This window comes from Corvus hawaiiensis, chromosome 20, assembly GCF_020740725.1.
Source record: "Corvus hawaiiensis isolate bCorHaw1 chromosome 20, bCorHaw1.pri.cur, whole genome shotgun sequence".
Taxonomy (NCBI): Eukaryota; Metazoa; Chordata; class Aves; order Passeriformes; family Corvidae; genus Corvus; species Corvus hawaiiensis.
Window position 1 is genome coordinate 3,534,077 of NC_063232.1, and position 16,699 is coordinate 3,550,775.

General features: G+C 48.8%; 2 protein-coding genes and 1 long non-coding RNA gene across 4 annotated transcripts; 2 read left to right on the top strand and 1 right to left on the bottom strand.

Annotated features, from left to right (window-relative positions):
- Positions 1-4,157: 4,157 nt before the first annotated feature.
- On the bottom strand, positions 4,158-6,601 carry UBC (ubiquitin C). Its single transcript, XM_048324686.1, has 2 exons — positions 6,449-6,601; positions 4,158-5,689 (listed from the first exon to the last, which is right to left on the bottom strand). The coding sequence occupies exons 1-2, from the start codon at positions 6,584-6,586 to the stop codon at positions 4,310-4,312; spliced, it is 1,518 nt and encodes a 505-aa protein (XP_048180643.1). The 5' UTR covers positions 6,587-6,601; the 3' UTR covers positions 4,158-4,309.
- A 280-nt stretch (positions 6,602-6,881) lies between these two features.
- Positions 6,882-10,944, top strand: LOC125336294. Of its 2 annotated transcripts, none has more exons than XR_007207722.1 (2): positions 6,882-6,942; positions 9,506-10,944. It is a non-coding gene; the product is annotated as an uncharacterized LOC125336294 (long non-coding RNA). The 2 variants fall into 2 exon arrangements; XR_007207723.1 differs by lacking the exon at positions 6,882-6,942 and adding an exon at positions 9,060-9,244.
- Positions 10,945-13,218: 2,274 nt separating this feature from the next.
- CENPV (centromere protein V) lies at positions 13,219-16,415 on the top strand. The gene is made up of 5 exons (XM_048324639.1): positions 13,219-13,451; positions 14,409-14,507; positions 15,258-15,327; positions 15,692-15,806; positions 16,149-16,415. The coding sequence occupies exons 1-5, from the start codon at positions 13,219-13,221 to the stop codon at positions 16,271-16,273; spliced, it is 642 nt and encodes a 213-aa protein (XP_048180596.1). The 3' UTR covers positions 16,274-16,415.
- Positions 16,416-16,699: the final 284 nt, after the last annotated feature.

Sequence of the window (16,699 nt, forward strand, 5' to 3'; positions counted from 1 at the left end):
TAAATCCTCTTGGGCTTCTTCTCCAGCTTTCCTGGGAGGCATCCCACCACTCCAGCCAAGGAATGAAATCAGCCCACAGAAGTGCATCATAACAGAGCTCTCCCTGCACATCTGCTTTTAATAGCTTGCACGGAGGGAGAGGAATGTGCAGTTTGCTGGGAAAGGAATCGCTGCCAGCTGAGAGGTCACCACAGCCAAACAGAGCCCCGGGGAGCATAGAAACACAGAGCAGGGAGAATAAAAGCAGCAATTTAATGTCACCTGTCTGTCAGCCTGAATTCTCCTCTTGCTTTTTGAGGCTTTTCTGTGGAGGAACACGAAGGAATCTCACAATTGCTTCTTTTACTCATGAGATGTGTCCGAGTTTCTCCTGACAGGAGAGACACACTCGGTGGAAATCTGGGAAGAGAGAAGTCAAACTGCCAAGTGAAATTTCAAGGCAAGTGTTTTTCATTCAATAACATTATCAAATATCTTCATAATTATAAATCATAGATGAGTAATTCACAGCAGAAAAAGCAATGACTGGAGCCTGCTTAAACAAAAGGCAAATGGAAGCATGAAGAACAACTTTGGAAAAGATGGAAACAAGCACATTTCACCTCAGTTCCCATTTTTACCAGACACTGAAAAACATAATAGTCTTATGATTAGTACCATGCTTTCAGTATGCTGTAAATAGAAGTTCAAAGTCACCTGTAATTTAGCTACAGGATTGATCTATGGCCACTCTCAGGTGTAGCAGCTCAAAATCATCTTCACAGGAGGAGGAAAACCTGTAATAACAACATGCAAAGGTGGAGAATTAGAATTCTCTCAAATACAACAGGTAGGCCAGCAAAAGAAAAAAATAGTTTCTTTTAAAGGTGTATTTTCGTACTTGGGAAAACAGCAAGTGTTTTTGCAAGGCCTGACTTTTTTTTTTCCATGCAACTGTTCTGTAAAAGCCACACTGAAGTGATGAATTTTAGTAGCTTCGTTTCTTAGTTACAGATGAAAATCAGTACCTCTAGAGACACCAGCCAGTGCCCAATCTGAAACATAAATATTCTTAAATATAATCCCTTGTCAGAACTTGTCTGATAGCCCAGGGAACTCAATCTCCATGATTATTTCCATCTTATTTCTGGAACTGCAAGTTCCACATCATAACATTTCAAGGCTCCAATCTATATTCTTCTCAGGCCTTTGACGGAACCATCCAGCTCTCTTATTCCTAAAATGGAAGTATCTTTCTACTTGATGTATCCCTTTCTGTAGGATCACAGCCTGTAGGAATGCTCTGCTGACAATCAAAGAGCAGCAAAATAGAAATCCAGCGGCAGATGGAAAATAAATCCCTTTGTGGAGGAACAGTGACATCCTGTGGCCACCGAGGCAATTGGAATTCCAAACTGGCCGAATTGGGCAGCCAAGGATCTTCAAACACAGCCTTTGTTGCTGTGGACAAGATCGCAGAAATACCGAGGGATTTATTCCCAGTGCTTATCTGCCTTAACCCTCACTTTCCCTATAGGATTATGTTGTGGGGCAGCTGCTAAAGGAGAATGCCCCAGAAGTATCCAAACCCCAGTATAATGGGTTATTTCATTTATCTTTTTACAGGTGTGCTTTTTTTTTAAGCACAGAAGACAAAACCCCTGAAATCTTGGCTGGTTTTTCTTTTTGTTTGTGGTTTTGGGGGTTTGTTTGATTTTTTTAAGGGAGAGCAGGCTAGAAATTAACTGAAGCAATAAGAAAAAAACTCAAAGGCCAGCCACAAAACTCAGATTAGAGCAGGATTAAAAGATATTACCAGAATCTGTTGTAAATATGGGAGCATTAAGATTATTCTAACAGCATAGAGATTCTGGGTAAAACCTATTAAATTCTTATTTTAGTTATGAATAGTTGTCTGTAAGAAGACTTTTAGAGGTACCACCATATTGTAGGAATCAAAAAAAAGTGTATTTTAACAACATCAGTCATTTGTATTGTCTGACATCTTACTTTGTTTGATGCTAATAACTTCAGTGTAAACAATGCATGTTATACAAATTGATATTCCCATTTCCTTGTGATTTATATACATTTCCCTAATTCACGTAACTTACAATAAATTGCAAGGATTTTTTTCTCATTAATGAAGAAATCCCTGCGGTCATCTCTTCCTGCACGTGACTGTTATCCCTCCATCAGCTGGGGGATCCCACAGCTCCTGCAAGGACACAGAATTCCAGCACAGGTGTCCCTGTCCCCTCACAGCAATCCACACCCAGCCCAGCCCCACACCTCACCCAGGGACTGCTGCAACGCCACACCACTGGGAGATTTCACTCTCTGGCCCTAAGGATGTGCTGTTCTGGGCATTTCTAAGAAGAAATGCAGAGTTAATTCCCAGCACAAGCTTCACCTCAGGAAATCTTCCCATGGGGAGGGCTGGGGAAAGCAGCCCAGGGACACTCAGTGCCACACAATGGGCCACGCTGCCTCAGCCAGGCCCGAGCTGTTCCCCAGACCACAGAATGCCTGAACATTCCCACTTCTCACCCTGCTCACAGCTCAGGAGGTTAAAGCAGGCTCCATGTGCAGCTCTGGACCACCCACACCTGGAACACCCCAGGTACCAGTTTGGCTCAGGCCAAAAACCAAAGCAAAGAGTGGGGCCTGTGCAGACCCCTCCTCTCACCTCCCTGGGGTCCCTGTCCCTGCAGGCCACCCCAAACCCCAGCAGGAAGATAAGGAACATCAGGTTATTCAGTGCCTTATCTCCTGTGGCCTATGAACTGCTCAGGGACTTCAGACAGGGCTGAGCACAGAGCAGGGCTGAAGACACCCAGTTCAGAGAGGCAGGGAATGGTTGGGGCCGGAAGGGACATTTTGAGGTCACCCTGTCAAGCCTCCTGCTTAACCAGGGCCACCCTGAGTTGGGTGCCCAGAACCATTTCCATGGCTCTTGAGGCCCTCCCAGGAAGGTGCCTGGGCAGCCCCACTGGGCAGCCTGCCAGGTGGTTAAACTGCAACCACCACAAAGAAGCAATCGCAGGAAAACTCAAACTAAGGGAAGTCTCTCTTATGGCAGAGACAGCAAATATTTACAGAACTTTGTGTTTCTGCCAGCTCAGCAGAGAGGGAAGCAAGCCCTGCTCCTAAAAAACCAAAAATCCCATTATGGCTATAACCCTCAAACCCACGCAGAAGTCAGTGTGCATTTTCTATGAAAGAGCAACTTTTTGGCTTAATTTCCTGTTAAGTGCAACACTTACCACAGATGCTCAGAGATGAAATTCAAGAGGAACAAACCTTCACAGCAGCACTCCAGGGGATAAAAACATGGACCAAGATGGTGCCTAACAGAGCTTCTGGGGGAAAAGCGTAGAGCAGCAGCACAGACTCTGCACACGCAGATGGGGCCAGGACTCCCTGTCCAAGGCTGGCAGAATTCAACAGGTGAAGACACTGAGAGGCACCCTCACAACCTGGGGGAGTTTTTGGGGGAGGGTACACGGGCATTACATCCCCCTCTAAAGACCCACCACAGCACCTCAACTAACCCAGCCCAACCCCACTTGAGATTCCTTAACCCATCCCATAAAAAAAAAAAAAACAAACCAAACCCAGACTTCAGTGGGAACTACCTCCCTTTTTGGCACAAATAACTTGTGTAGAACTTCAACATATCAAATCAAGCAGTTTTTACACTGCTCAGCCACCTATTGCCATTTACCCTGGAGGCAGCAAGGGGCACCTTCCCTCCCACCCACCACACAATCCCCACTGTGACCCGCCCTCCCCCAACCATGGCCCAGAGAAACACCCCCACCCACAGAGTCCCTTCAGAGCAGTGTCAGGCACTGCAGCCCCTCAGGCCCAGCACAGACAACTTAAACATGCTCCAAGTTCCCAACTTGCAGCAAAACCCACCCCCTACAAGGACCACCACATCCCTTTTGTGGGGTCTTTATATCCCACCTGGAACTAGAGTGCTGCTAAACTCCAGGAAAAAGAAACAACATGGTATTATTAGCACTTCATTAGATTTTAATCTAGATCCATTTTAACCACAAGGTTGGTCCTCGTTATACATGCAGACAGGCTAAAACTGCCATGAGAAAAGCCAAAGCATTTCACTTAATACACCAGTTTCACTTGCTTGAACTCAGACAGACTACGGGGTGTAATGTGCAACAGAAAACTTTATTAGCATTTCAACAGACGTTGTTCAGCAGTTACTCAAGCTTGCATTAACTTAATATTAAGACATTGAAGAACTACAGTGCAAACACAAGTGCCACTGGCAATCCTGGTGTCAAGCAAGATGCAAAAGAACTTAACAGCCACCCCTCAGGCGCAGCACCAGGTGCAGGGTGGATTCCTTCTGGATGTTGTAGTCAGAGAGGGTGCGTCCATCTTCCAGCTGCTTGCCAGCAAAGATCAGCCTCTGCTGGTCGGGAGGGATGCCTTCCTTGTCCTGGATCTTGGCCTTCACGTTCTCAATGGTGTCACTGGGCTCGACTTCCAGGGTGATGGTCTTGCCAGTCAGGGTCTTCACAAAGATCTGCATCCCACCCCTGAGACGAAGCACCAGGTGCAGGGTGGATTCCTTCTGGATGTTGTAGTCAGAGAGGGTGCGTCCATCTTCCAGCTGCTTGCCAGCGAAAATGAGCCTCTGCTGGTCTGGGGGAATGCCCTCCTTGTCCTGGATCTTGGCCTTCACATTCTCAATGGTGTCACTGGGTTCCACCTCAAGGGTGATGGTCTTGCCAGTCAGGGTTTTCACAAAGATCTGCATCCCCCCTCTCAGGCGCAGCACCAGGTGCAGGGTGGATTCCTTCTGGATGTTGTAGTCGGAAAGAGTGCGCCCATCTTCCAGCTGCTTGCCAGCAAAGATCAGCCTCTGCTGGTCGGGAGGGATGCCTTCCTTGTCCTGGATCTTGGCCTTCACGTTCTCAATGGTGTCACTGGGCTCGACTTCCAGGGTGATGGTCTTGCCAGTCAGGGTCTTCACAAAGATCTGCATCCCACCCCTGAGACGAAGCACCAGGTGCAGGGTGGATTCCTTCTGGATATTGTAGTCAGAAAGAGTGCGCCCATCTTCCAGCTGCTTGCCAGCAAAGATCAGCCTCTGCTGGTCGGGAGGGATGCCTTCCTTGTCCTGAATCTTGGCCTTCACATTCTCAATGGTGTCACTGGGTTCCACCTCAAGGGTGATGGTCTTGCCAGTCAGGGTCTTCACGAAAATCTGCATCCCCCCTCTCAGGCGCAGCACCAGGTGCAGGGTGGATTCTTTCTGGATGTTGTAGTCAGAGAGGGTACGACCATCTTCCAGCTGCTTGCCAGCAAAGATCAGCCTCTGCTGGTCGGGAGGGATGCCTTCCTTGTCCTGGATCTTGGCCTTCACATTCTCAATGGTGTCACTGGGCTCGACTTCCAGGGTGATGGTCTTGCCAGTCAGGGTCTTCACAAAGATCTGCATCCCACCTCTGAGACGAAGCACCAGGTGCAGGGTGGATTCCTTCTGGATGTTGTAGTCAGAGAGGGTGCGTCCATCTTCCAGCTGCTTGCCGGCGAAAATGAGCCTCTGTTGGTCAGGAGGGATGCCCTCCTTGTCCTGGATCTTGGCCTTCACATTCTCGATGGTGTCGCTGGGCTCAACCTCAAGGGTGATGGTCTTGCCAGTCAGGGTCTTCACAAAGATCTGCATGTTGGCCTGCAAAAAACACAAATGTTTTAGCTATAGCCACTTAATCAAGTAAAGCCTTTAATAAATCCTAAACAAAGGGATTACTACTATTATTTCCCACCAGCTAAAAATTTTTATTTTCATTGTAGGAAATGTGAAAAAAAAATATCGTTTTTTAACGACTAACTAAACCTGGTTTTGAGACACGGTCAGCTGAACTCTTTTAACAAATTCCTCCCCATTAGAGGGCCCCCAGATCCCCTCTCCTTCATGCCCGCAGTGCAGCAATGCGGCACCGGAGCCCCCCGAAGCCCCTCACATTCTCTCCCCGCAGGGCAGCACTGGACTCCCCGACCGCCCTGAGGGCGGCGATGCGGCAGCGGAGCCCCGACCCCCCCGCGCTGCGGCAGCGGACGGAGCCCTCAGCCCGCCCCGCGGCCCCGCCCTGCGGCAGCGCCGCCGCTCCCCCGCCCCTGCAGTGACTCACAGCCGCCTTCCGGGAGGGACGGCTCAGCCCGCGCCATCTTCCCCGTAACGACACCGCCTCCCCGGACAGGAATTACCCTCATTTCTACCCCCCCCAATCCGCCCAGCTCTCACCAACACGGTTCAGAGCACTACACAATACCGTGCTACTCTGCCCCGCGCTCCCTCCGTTACCCTCCCGCAAACTGCCCAGCCGCGTCCACCCCGCCTGGTGCGGTCCTGCCCAGAACACCCGGCCCGTCTCCCCCCCCTCAAACCCCCCAATTTCCGCCCCCCCCCCCCCCCCCCCAGCGCACTCACGTCTGCGGCCCTGTACGAAAAGCTCCCAAAGTGTATCCAGCGGCGCTGAACCGAGAATCTGCCGCGTAATACGCACCCGCCCTTATTTATAGGGCTGCTGGCCATACAGTCCCCGCCCACCAAAACGAACGTGTCCATCCGCCCCCCCCCAAAGTAGTTCCCAGGAAAAGAGCACTATTCTGGAAAATACTCGCCTTTTCCCCGCTCCAATGCCTCTTCCACAGGCAAAGGGGTCCCAGAGTTTCAGTAGAGGGGACCAGACCCTTAAAAATCTGCAAATTTCGGAGGGTGCGGATGGATCTGGAACCGTTTCCTCCGCGGCGCTGTGGTGAGGCATTAGTGGGAAGACCGGGAAGTCCGCCGGTGATTGGCGGAGCGTGACGCAGGGCGGGCGCTGATTGGCTGCTCGGAGGGGCAGTTGGAGAGCGGCGGGGGCGGCGGGGGCAGGGAAAGCTCTGGAAGCTTCGGCGCCGCTCGGCGCTGATTGGTGCGCGGTGAGGTCACGCTGTTGCTGAGGAGGAGCCGCCTGGCGGGGCAGATTTCGGCTGGGGGGGGGGCGGGGGGAGCCGGGGCCATGAGGGGACAGGGAGAGGGATTATGATGGGGACTGGGGTTAATGATGGGGATAGGAACGATACTGGGGCTTCTTTAGCCCCTGCTTGAATCCCAGCAGTGCTCAGGGAAGAGCCTGGCACGGACTGGGGGCGAAGTGCCCTATAAAAGGGGGGGTGAGCCTTGGTGGCCGTGTTTTATGACCCACTGAGGGGTCTCTGAGCAGCCCTTTCCCCAGGATGGCTGAGGCATCATGGAAAAGCCTGGGACAGGCTGTAGGGCTTGTCCTGGCCTGTAAGGTTGAGAGGAAACGTCGGGAAAAGCAGAACTCAGTTAGCAAAGTTGGAAAAACAGCATAATTTAGGAGCGTTGGTGGCTCCCGGTGCGTCACACGAGCTGCCCCAGTCACGCGGCCCAGTTCCCGAGCTGCCTGTGGAACTGGTTGGAGCTGGCTGACGAGTTAATTCTCTTAATGTGAGGCTGTAAAACAAGCCCTGTGATGAAATGCTGACATCTGAAATTCAAATGGTTGTTTACTCAACTCCAGAACAGGAAGCTTTGATCAGTTATGAGGCAGCTGCCTTCTGTGAACTGATGTGGAAACGTGCCTCGGGTTAATTAAACTTCATTATACCTTTCAGACTGGCTCTTAACTAATTTTATATCATATTAAAGCTGGAGTGCACAAAATCCAAGATGGTTTTTATGTGTTTTTTAGCAGCTTTATCTGCTGTTCCTTCAGTGAAGCCAGATGACCTTGTTAAATCCTCCACTCACAAAGCATCAGCACACGTGTGACTGGCAAGATTCAGTACAGAGCTGCTCTATTTCCCCCTAAAAAAACCTCAAACCCACACAAAAATACAAAACCACCAAAAAAAAAAGAAACCCCAACAACAAAATCCTTTTGCTTTCCTTTCTTCTAACATGGTTCCAAGCACCTCCTGGTTTACAGTAAAAAGGAAATAAATCATCCTAACAATAATTGCTCACAATGTAGAAACAGGAAGAGGGAAAAAGGGTAACTGGAAAGTTCAGAAAGCTCCATGGCAATAGCCAACCTTGGAAATATTATTTGGCTACATAAATTTAGGACGAAAGGCAGAGTTGGGCAATATCCCGTTTGTTTGCTTTGTGGTGGTGCCAGGGTGGCTGAAGGTTTGCTCTGAGGCTGGCCTGTGCTTGCTGCACATCCCAGGCGCTCTTCCCAGAGGAAAGGCCACGAATAACTAATATTTACAAATGTGAAAGGCCACATCTTGTAAAGCTGGAGATTAATGTAAAGCCTGGGCAGTGTTTGAGCACATCACACGTTTATTAAGGATTTTATGGTGCATATTTCTCTTTTTGATGTCCCTGTAGATGGAGAAGGAGGAATTTCTGTAATTTTTTTTCCTTTCTGTGTAAACCAGAAAACACAGGAGCCCTCCCTTGGTTTGTTTTTTTTAATCTTTCTAAATATGGCTAAATCTGTTCTGGCTGTACAAAGCACATGCATTTAACAAACATTCCACTCTCTGGTAGCTCTTGGTGAATAAAAACCATCGAGCAGCTGACTCTGAACTGTATATAAATAAATGCAAAGCTGAAAACCCCTGAAATCTGTATCTTGTGACTGCTCTGACTGCACAGGTGGCTCCAGCCTTTGCCAGGGCATGGGGCCTGCAGTTGGGAACACACATTTCTTTTTGAAAGTAGGTCACTGGGCAGTAGTACAGAGCAACCTACTTTCAAGAGAGAAGAATCTGGGGTCAGGGAAATGTTTCCAACGAATCTGTACATTCTGGAACACAAGCTGGGTCTGTTTTTTATGTAGGCTAATGTCCTAGCAACGAGGTCTCACTTTTACATGAGCAATGTGGAATGAGGCAAGCTGTTTAGCTACCAGGTTTAGCTTGGGACAGCCAGCCTGGCCATCAGAGGCTGTGTGGCAAGTCCAGTTACTGTTCTTTGTTCAGACAAAAATAGGGCTGCTTGCCACAAGGGAAAAAAAAAAATATATATATATATATCTCTATCTATATATTCCTATCTCATACCATTACTCACACCTGCCTCTCACTGTGTATGACACAGCATAATTATATTTACCTGTTTACAGTTGTACAGATAAATATTGCCTCCCCAAGCCTGTCCCAGTGCAATAAGGCCCAGGCTTGGCTGCAGTTCCACCCACGAGACAAACACAGCAGTGGCATGTCACTGCTTGTCCCTGTGCTGCCAGCCTGGAGGGTTACACAAATAGTGAGTCATAATTCAAAGTCCTGTGAGATTGACTGTGATATTCTGAGATTGCCAAAAAAAGACAACTCCCTCAGTTTTGTTTTTATAGCCTTATGCTAAAAATACCTTCACTAAACAAAGTTTTTAAGAAGCCACCAACTTCAGGAGCGAAAAGAAGGAAAACAAGTTTTAAGAAAAACAAAGAGATCGGTAGTAAAAAGAGGAAAATGAGTGATACTCCTCTGTCTCCCTGTTTGTCTAAAGTGTATTTTAACTTTGTAGGACACATGGGATTCAGCTTTCAGATCTGTGCCGCCACGATAAACAGGCTTGGGCAGGTCTCCCTCGGAAGGTCTGGGTGACCCAGAGGAACGTGTGACAGCTCCCCGTGCTCTGCTGGAAGGAGACGTCCGAAGGGCATTTCAAAAAGCCACCCTGGGCTGAAATCACAGGTTTGTGCCTGCGTGTTGTGCCAGTGAAAGCAACAGCTAATAACTAGGTCTGCTCTAAAGCTCCTTGTCTGCATCTCTCCGCTCTGCCTCCTGCCCGGGAATGTTTTGGATCCCATCCAAGCTGCAGTGCAGAGAGGGAGCTCTTTGTTCCCCTCCTCTCTGCTGCCTCTGAGCACATTTAGCTTGTGCTTTCTGGGGCAAGGTTTTCCAGCACTGTTGGAAATGATATAACTTTTAAAAGTTTTTATGGAAGTACCCTGGAAAACAGGCAGACAGAAGAAATAAGCCCTAAAACGCCGTTAATCACTGTTAATGTGTTCAACAGAACCTCTGTAACAGTGAACAAAAACAAACATTGTCAAGGCCGTTCTGAACAGCCCAGGGGTGTCACCTCCCTGCATTTTGTTTTCAGATCCAGCTTGGGTCCTTTGATGGTGAGGAAAACGTCCAGAATGCTTCCCCCTCCACCACTGGGAGACTAAAATCCAAGCACGGACATTTTCCCCCCCTGAACAAACCACGTACTTTTAACCACCTCAGGTTTTTTAAGTATTCTGTCAGCTATACACAACTCCTAGTTCCCTGCTTATTAGATAAAAAAAACATCCACAGTTCCTAATTCTCTTTCACCCACAAACATGCGGCTGCTTTCAGTGCTGCTTTGGGAATAAAAATGCTCTTACAGGCAGAATTTCAATGCTGGCTGTGAGCCAGGGCTGCAGAGCTGAGTCATTGTTATACAAGCAGAGCTGAGATGCACAGAAAAGCCCCTTTGTACTTTAAAACTGAACACGTCAGCTGCTGCTGGCCTTTGAGCATCACGAGACACCTACACAGAACCAACTGTAATTTACTGGACTTTTCCTCTTGTCCATCCCATCATCTGTGTGAATAATTCTTCCTTTTGCATTTTGCCTCTCAAGCTTAACAGCAAATGCATTTTTCATCAAGCTGTTGGCCTCTCCTAAAACCTGGCAAGCATTGCATCAGCTTTGGAAGCAGTGAAATGAGAAGTGTTAACACTGGGCCCTGGGAAGGTGCTGCCCAGGTACACTGACAGTACAATACTGGACCACTGAAATTTAGGGCTTTCAAACACCTGTGACATTTATCATCATCCAGAGTTCCACTGTAAAGCTCTTGAATTGATTTTTATGTGAGACTCAGTTTTGTGTTCTGAGTCCTTTGTGATAAAATATGAAACGAATGAAAAAAGAGAAACAATTTCTTTACTAAGGCCTTAGGAAACCAAGCTGCATTTTGCACTTCCATTTTTGTCCTCCAGTTCTTTATCCTGAAACATCACAAGGGAACAGAATTTAGCTTCTCAAAACAGCTTCTACATTTAAAATAAACTGAACTAATTGTGGAGAGGCACGGAAAGTGACAGATTTGCAGATATTACGTGGACAAACTCACTCCAGTTTTCTCCTGGAACTGCTTTTTGAGCGTGTACGAGTGCTGGTGGCTCCTGTCTTACAGCGAGGGTCATTTGTGTGAATCGATCACTAACAAGATCCTAAAATGAGCTCCTAAAATACACTCTGGCTTTCGGTATGTTGAGTTCAGGGTTTTTGGGACAGGACAGACTGTGTAGGCTGAAACCTGTGAGTGGTGCTGGCCATGCCCGAGGGGAGATGAATCCCTGCTGCAGCCAGCACAGGCTCAGTTTCAGGGCCTTTCCAGTTTCACCTCAATGACTTTTTCCTCCCAAAATATAAGGTGACTGACATGTAATCTGGTTTGCCTAAAGGTCTGGGAGTGGCTCAGATCAGGAGCTCCAGACGAATTTGTCACGCAGGGTGTATTATCGTGCTTCCATTAGAATGAGTAACCGGAGCAGAGGTTCGCAGAAGGGATAACAGGAAATTGTAACTCGGTGCCCTTTCCTATCATCGGAGAAGATGTGCTGAGCCACAGGATTCTTATGCAAATCCTGGCATGTGCCATCTCAGGAGGCAGCCTGAACACTGGAGTCAAATGTTTTTAAAGCTCTTTTCCAGGCAAGAGTGCTGATGGATGTTTATTCATCACTGTCCTCTTGCTTTGCCATATTCCTGGCTGCCACAGGACCCTGTGGTGCCTCTTTGCCTCTCAAGACTCAGCTCACTTGTTTACATCTTTCCCCTTCTTGGAAAGAGCAAGACATTAAGTCCTGCTGACTACAAATTCTTGATTATAAGTCAAACAAAAGAAGTTTCCAGTCCTGCAACACTGGGCACAAAGCTTTGTCCCTGGAGTGTTTATTTTTTTCCCCAACCAAATGTGATTTGGATGCCTCCAAGTTTTGTACTTTTCCCTGCATTGATAGTTTTACTTGAGAAACAGCATTGGTGTTCAAGAATAACCTTTTGTAAGGTATTTACCACTAAAGGGGTGATTTCACATTTTCCTATTTTTTTGTTGTTGTTGATTTGGTTGATTGTTTGGGTTTTTTTGATTGTTTGGTTTTGGTTTGGTTGGTTTTTTGCTTTTTAAGGTATGTACTCTCTTGTTTTCAAGACTTTGGTAACAGAATTAGTGACAAGCTAAGTGGGATTCCTGTTAGAAGCCATTTCTCTGCAAGGCTGACACAATGACTTCAAACCTCAGGGAGGCCTGACACTTCCAAAGGCACATCCTGTGCTGTCACAGCGATGTTGTGTCTAAATGAGGGCTGTTCATAGCAGAGATGTGAAACACCACACTTCAGCAGCACCTCAGGTCTGCTGAGCACCTTCACATCCGTGAATATGTGAGGCATCATGTTCAGAATGAGAGGGAAAACCTCAGACTCGTGCCTGTGGATAACTGGCATGCCTGGCCTCAGTCCTGGAAGCATAAAATCATAGAATCCTTAAGGCTGGAAAAAACTTTTAAGATCATGAAGCGCAACTGTTAACCTAGCACTGCCAAGTCCACCACTGAACCACGTCCCCAGGTGCCACATCCAGTAGTTTCTTGAACACTTCCAGGGTTGGTGACTCAACCACTTCCTTGGGCAGCCTGTTCCAATGCCATAGGGGCCGCCAGCAGGACCAGGGCAGTGACTGTCCCTGTGCTGGGCACTGCTGAGGCCACACCTCGAATCCTGGGGTCAGTTTTGGGCCCAGCATAAGAAGAGGAACATTAAGGGGCTGGAGCGTGTCCAGAGAAGGGAGCAGAGCTGGGGAAGGGGCTGGAGCACCTGGAGCACCAGGCAGGGCTGAGCCTGGAGAAAACGGAGCTCAGGGGGGACCTTGTCCCTCTCTACAACTCCCCGACAGGAGGTTGTGGCGAGCTGGGATCAGTCCCTTCCCCAGGTAGCAATGAAGGATGGACGAAACGGCTTCAAGCTGCGCCAGGGGAGGTTTAGGTTGGATATCAGGGAAAGATTTCTTCACAGCCTGTTCCCTGCAGTGTCCCCCCGGCCCCTCCCGTGTCCCGTGTCCCGTGTCCCGTGTCCCGTGTCCCGTGTCCCGTGTCCCGTGTCCCGTGTCCCGTGTCCCGTCCCGCCGCTGCCGCCGTTCCGCCCCCGGGCCGTGCGCGTCGCGGGGGCGCCCCCCGGTGGCGGCGGAGGCGCGCATGGGGCGCGGCGCGGCGGGCGGCGCGCGGCGCTCCCGGCGGGGCAGCGCGGCCGCGGGCGGGACGCGCCGGGCCCGGGGCAGGAACGCGGGGGGAGCCCCGGCCGGGGCCAAGGCGGGGTCCCCCGGGCCCGGCGCCATCGATCTGGGGGCGCAGAGCGGGCGCTGGGCCGCCTTCCAGGAGCGGCACCGGCTGAGCTGCGAGGAGGCGGCGCGGCTGCTGCTGGACGCGTAGTGAGTAACGGGGCCGGGGCGGCTGCTCCGCGCTCCTGCCCGAGGCCCGCTGATGGCATCGTTCTCTGGGCGGCATCTGCACCGCGGGTCCCGGGAGCTGCCGAGAAGGGGGGGCCGGCGGTGGGATGGGGAGGGGGGGACGCACGCACCACGGAAAAAAAGTGGGTTTCTGTGCTAAGGCTGCCCGTGTTTTAAGGCTATCCCATCAAAAATGCCCTTGGGGAGCTCCGCGAGGCGCAGCTTCTAAATCTCCACCCATTTCCTGTGCTCGCTCTGTGCAGAGCACGGCACATTAGAACTGTCCGTGGGAGGCAACATCTGGAAGGAAAATGTTTTTCCTTTGCATTTTGCGATTGACCCGCACGGTGACTGCCCAGCTGCCGTGGGGGAGGCTTGGGGAGAGGGAGCAGCACAGGCTCAGAAATTCCTTGGTCAAAGTTCCTCTGCAATTACAACTCGAAATAAAAGACATTTCAAATATTATGTAGAATCCACTTATCTCTGCTTTCTCCGGCTTTTAAATGGAGGAATATTAGTGGTGTTGGAGGAACTATGGGGAAAATTGTGGGGAAATTCAGTTCTCAGTTCCAAGCAATTTGTTTTGAGGTGATAGCCCTGGCTTCTGTGTAGGGTTGTGTACGGACGCAGCTGTAGGGTCAGTACTTTGACCCGGACTGCGGTGGGGAGCTGTGTTGTACAGCGTGAAGTGTCCTCACACTGGTGCTCTTCTTTCCTTTTCACCATTTTAATTAAACCCCAAAAGTAATTGCTGCAGAGGACAAAAGCCAACCTCTACGTCATTCCGACACGTTATTAAATACATTTGAGTGGATACATTTCTTGGTGTTCTGCAACAGCTCAAGACAGAACCGAATAATGTCATATATAGCCTTACTGTTCTCTTGGCCAAAAAACGAGAGAGGATGATCCCAAAAGCTCTGTTGTCTCTCTCTCCAGTGAATACAGGGGCTTGGTGAAGCACACAGGAGGCTGTCACTGTGGAGCTGTCCGCTTTGAGGTCTGGGCTTCTGCAGATCTGCACGTGTTTAACTGCAAGTGAGTTGGTTTGTTCCCTGTTCCCAGAGATGAATGTCAGCTCTCTGCTTTTCCAGCCTTAGAGCTAAAGATGAGACTGCTGCAGAACACCCTCTGAGCTGTTTCCATACGGTTTACTCCTAATTATTTCCTGATCTGCTGTGAGATCAGTGTTGGTGATTTCAGGTGCTGCTTTGGGCAGGACTTCATGTCTCACAGCCAGGCTCACACAGAAAAGTGTCAGGAGAGATCTAATGAGTCCAGGTGCTCAGCCATCTGCTTTCTGTTTCCTCTGATGCAGTGGGCTCAAAGCACATTGGTCTTTTTTTAACTTGTTCTTCTCAAGTGACATTACAGCTCTGACCACATGCCTCAAGCTAAGATACTCTCTGGTTTCAGTAGTGATCCCTCTTTGCCTGCAACTCATTTGCTTCTAGCTCAAGGGTGAACTTCTGAACTTTACTTTCTTGTTTGCAAGGTAATGAATGTTGGCAAAATTGGCCAAGCGTGCTCTGAGCGATTAAGTGGATTTCTCAGGGCTAGAGTTTGTCCTCAAGAGTTGTGTGTGAGAATATCTTATTGGGGTACCTGTGTAGGGTCAGTCTGTTCCATGGGTGTGCTCAGCCAAACACTACTGACACCACAAATCCACTTTTTCCGCTTACCTCTGAGCCATTCTAGCTGTCAGTGGAATTTCTGTTGTCAAGAGGTCCAATTGCTGCACTACAACCTGTCCACTTCTTCTAGAAAGGTCTGCCTTTTCTTTTACAGTTGCAGCATTTGCACAAAGAAACAGAACAGACACTTCATTGTGCCAGCGTCGCGTTTCAAGCTGCTGAAGGTAGAGTAAGAACACAGTAAGAGCATGGCCATGAACATGAGCAGTGTTATCCTCAAAGAGCCAAGAACAACCAGTTTTCTGCCCTAAGTTTGGCTGGTTGGGGGAAATGGCTGCATTTTAAGCTGTCTGGTTGGATGTGTTAGTGCATCTGGTTTAGAGCTCTTGCAGTTCCCAGGCCCGACTGTTACGGACACGTGTGCATACAAAGCACAGGGGTTCAGAAAAGGAGCAGGAATGCACAGCTCTGCACCTCAAGTAAAGACAGGAAGGTGGCATTTTAAATTGTTCATTTCTTAGCTACAGGCCCAAAGCAATTAATCCATCTATTTCCATGGAAAACTTACACTGCTTTTCCTTTGCTTAGGGTGCTGACAATTTGACAACATACACCTTCAACACACACCGTGCCCAGCACACGTTCTGCAAGACCTGTGGTGTTCAGAGCTTTTATACTCCTCGTTCTAACCCTGATGGTTATGGTAGGTACAAAGTAAGCTGTGCTAACCAGTTAACCACCAGGCAAACCTTGGATAAAGACTCCACTGGATGCTGATATGACAGCAGTGAGCAGCATCTGTCCTAAGAGTTTGTTCCTAAAGTGTTAATAAACATATGGAACTGCAGGCTGAACCTGTAGCTCCTCCATAAGAAAGAGTCTTACCTGTAATGTCTGGGCTTCTTCCTATGAAAGATTCTCATCCCGGCTCCTCAGCCTTACAGCAATAGCATTTACAATTCCCTGAGATGCCCCATCCATGGAATGGAGCAGGCATCTCCCACATTTTATGAAAAGCAGGTTTCTGTGTACTGTTTTTCTTCAGGAATAGCTCCCCACTGTCTGGATGATGGCACCGTGCAGACCATTATCACAGAGGATATCAATGGCAAGGAATGGGAGAAAGCAGTGAGGGAACACAAGACCATCAGAGACATGTCAAAACCCTGACACATCCCTCCAGCAGCCCTTGGAGCACTGCCATGGAACTGCAGTCTGGGGTTTCCTGGGTGATGGTTGGTGAAATCAATCTTTACATTACTGTTACCTGTTCTCTGTTTCTTAAATAAATCTTTCTATGCTGATTGTCTCATTCCTTTGTGATGTTCAGTTTTCCAACTGCCTCTGCTCTGTAAACCACTCCAGGGTTGCTAGTTTGGCACTTTGCCTTTAGCTGTGCTAAAGTTTAAATCACAATACAAAAGACCTCATTACAGTCACTTGCACCTCATTCCTGTGTCCTGCTGACACTCTTGTGAGTTGATCTTGAGCCCTGTGTTCTGAGCAAGAGGAAATGCTTATATTTCATGAGGGACACTGTGAAGGTGGAGCCTGCAACACAGTGTGTATAAAAGAAGCAGCAGCAAAGATCAGTGC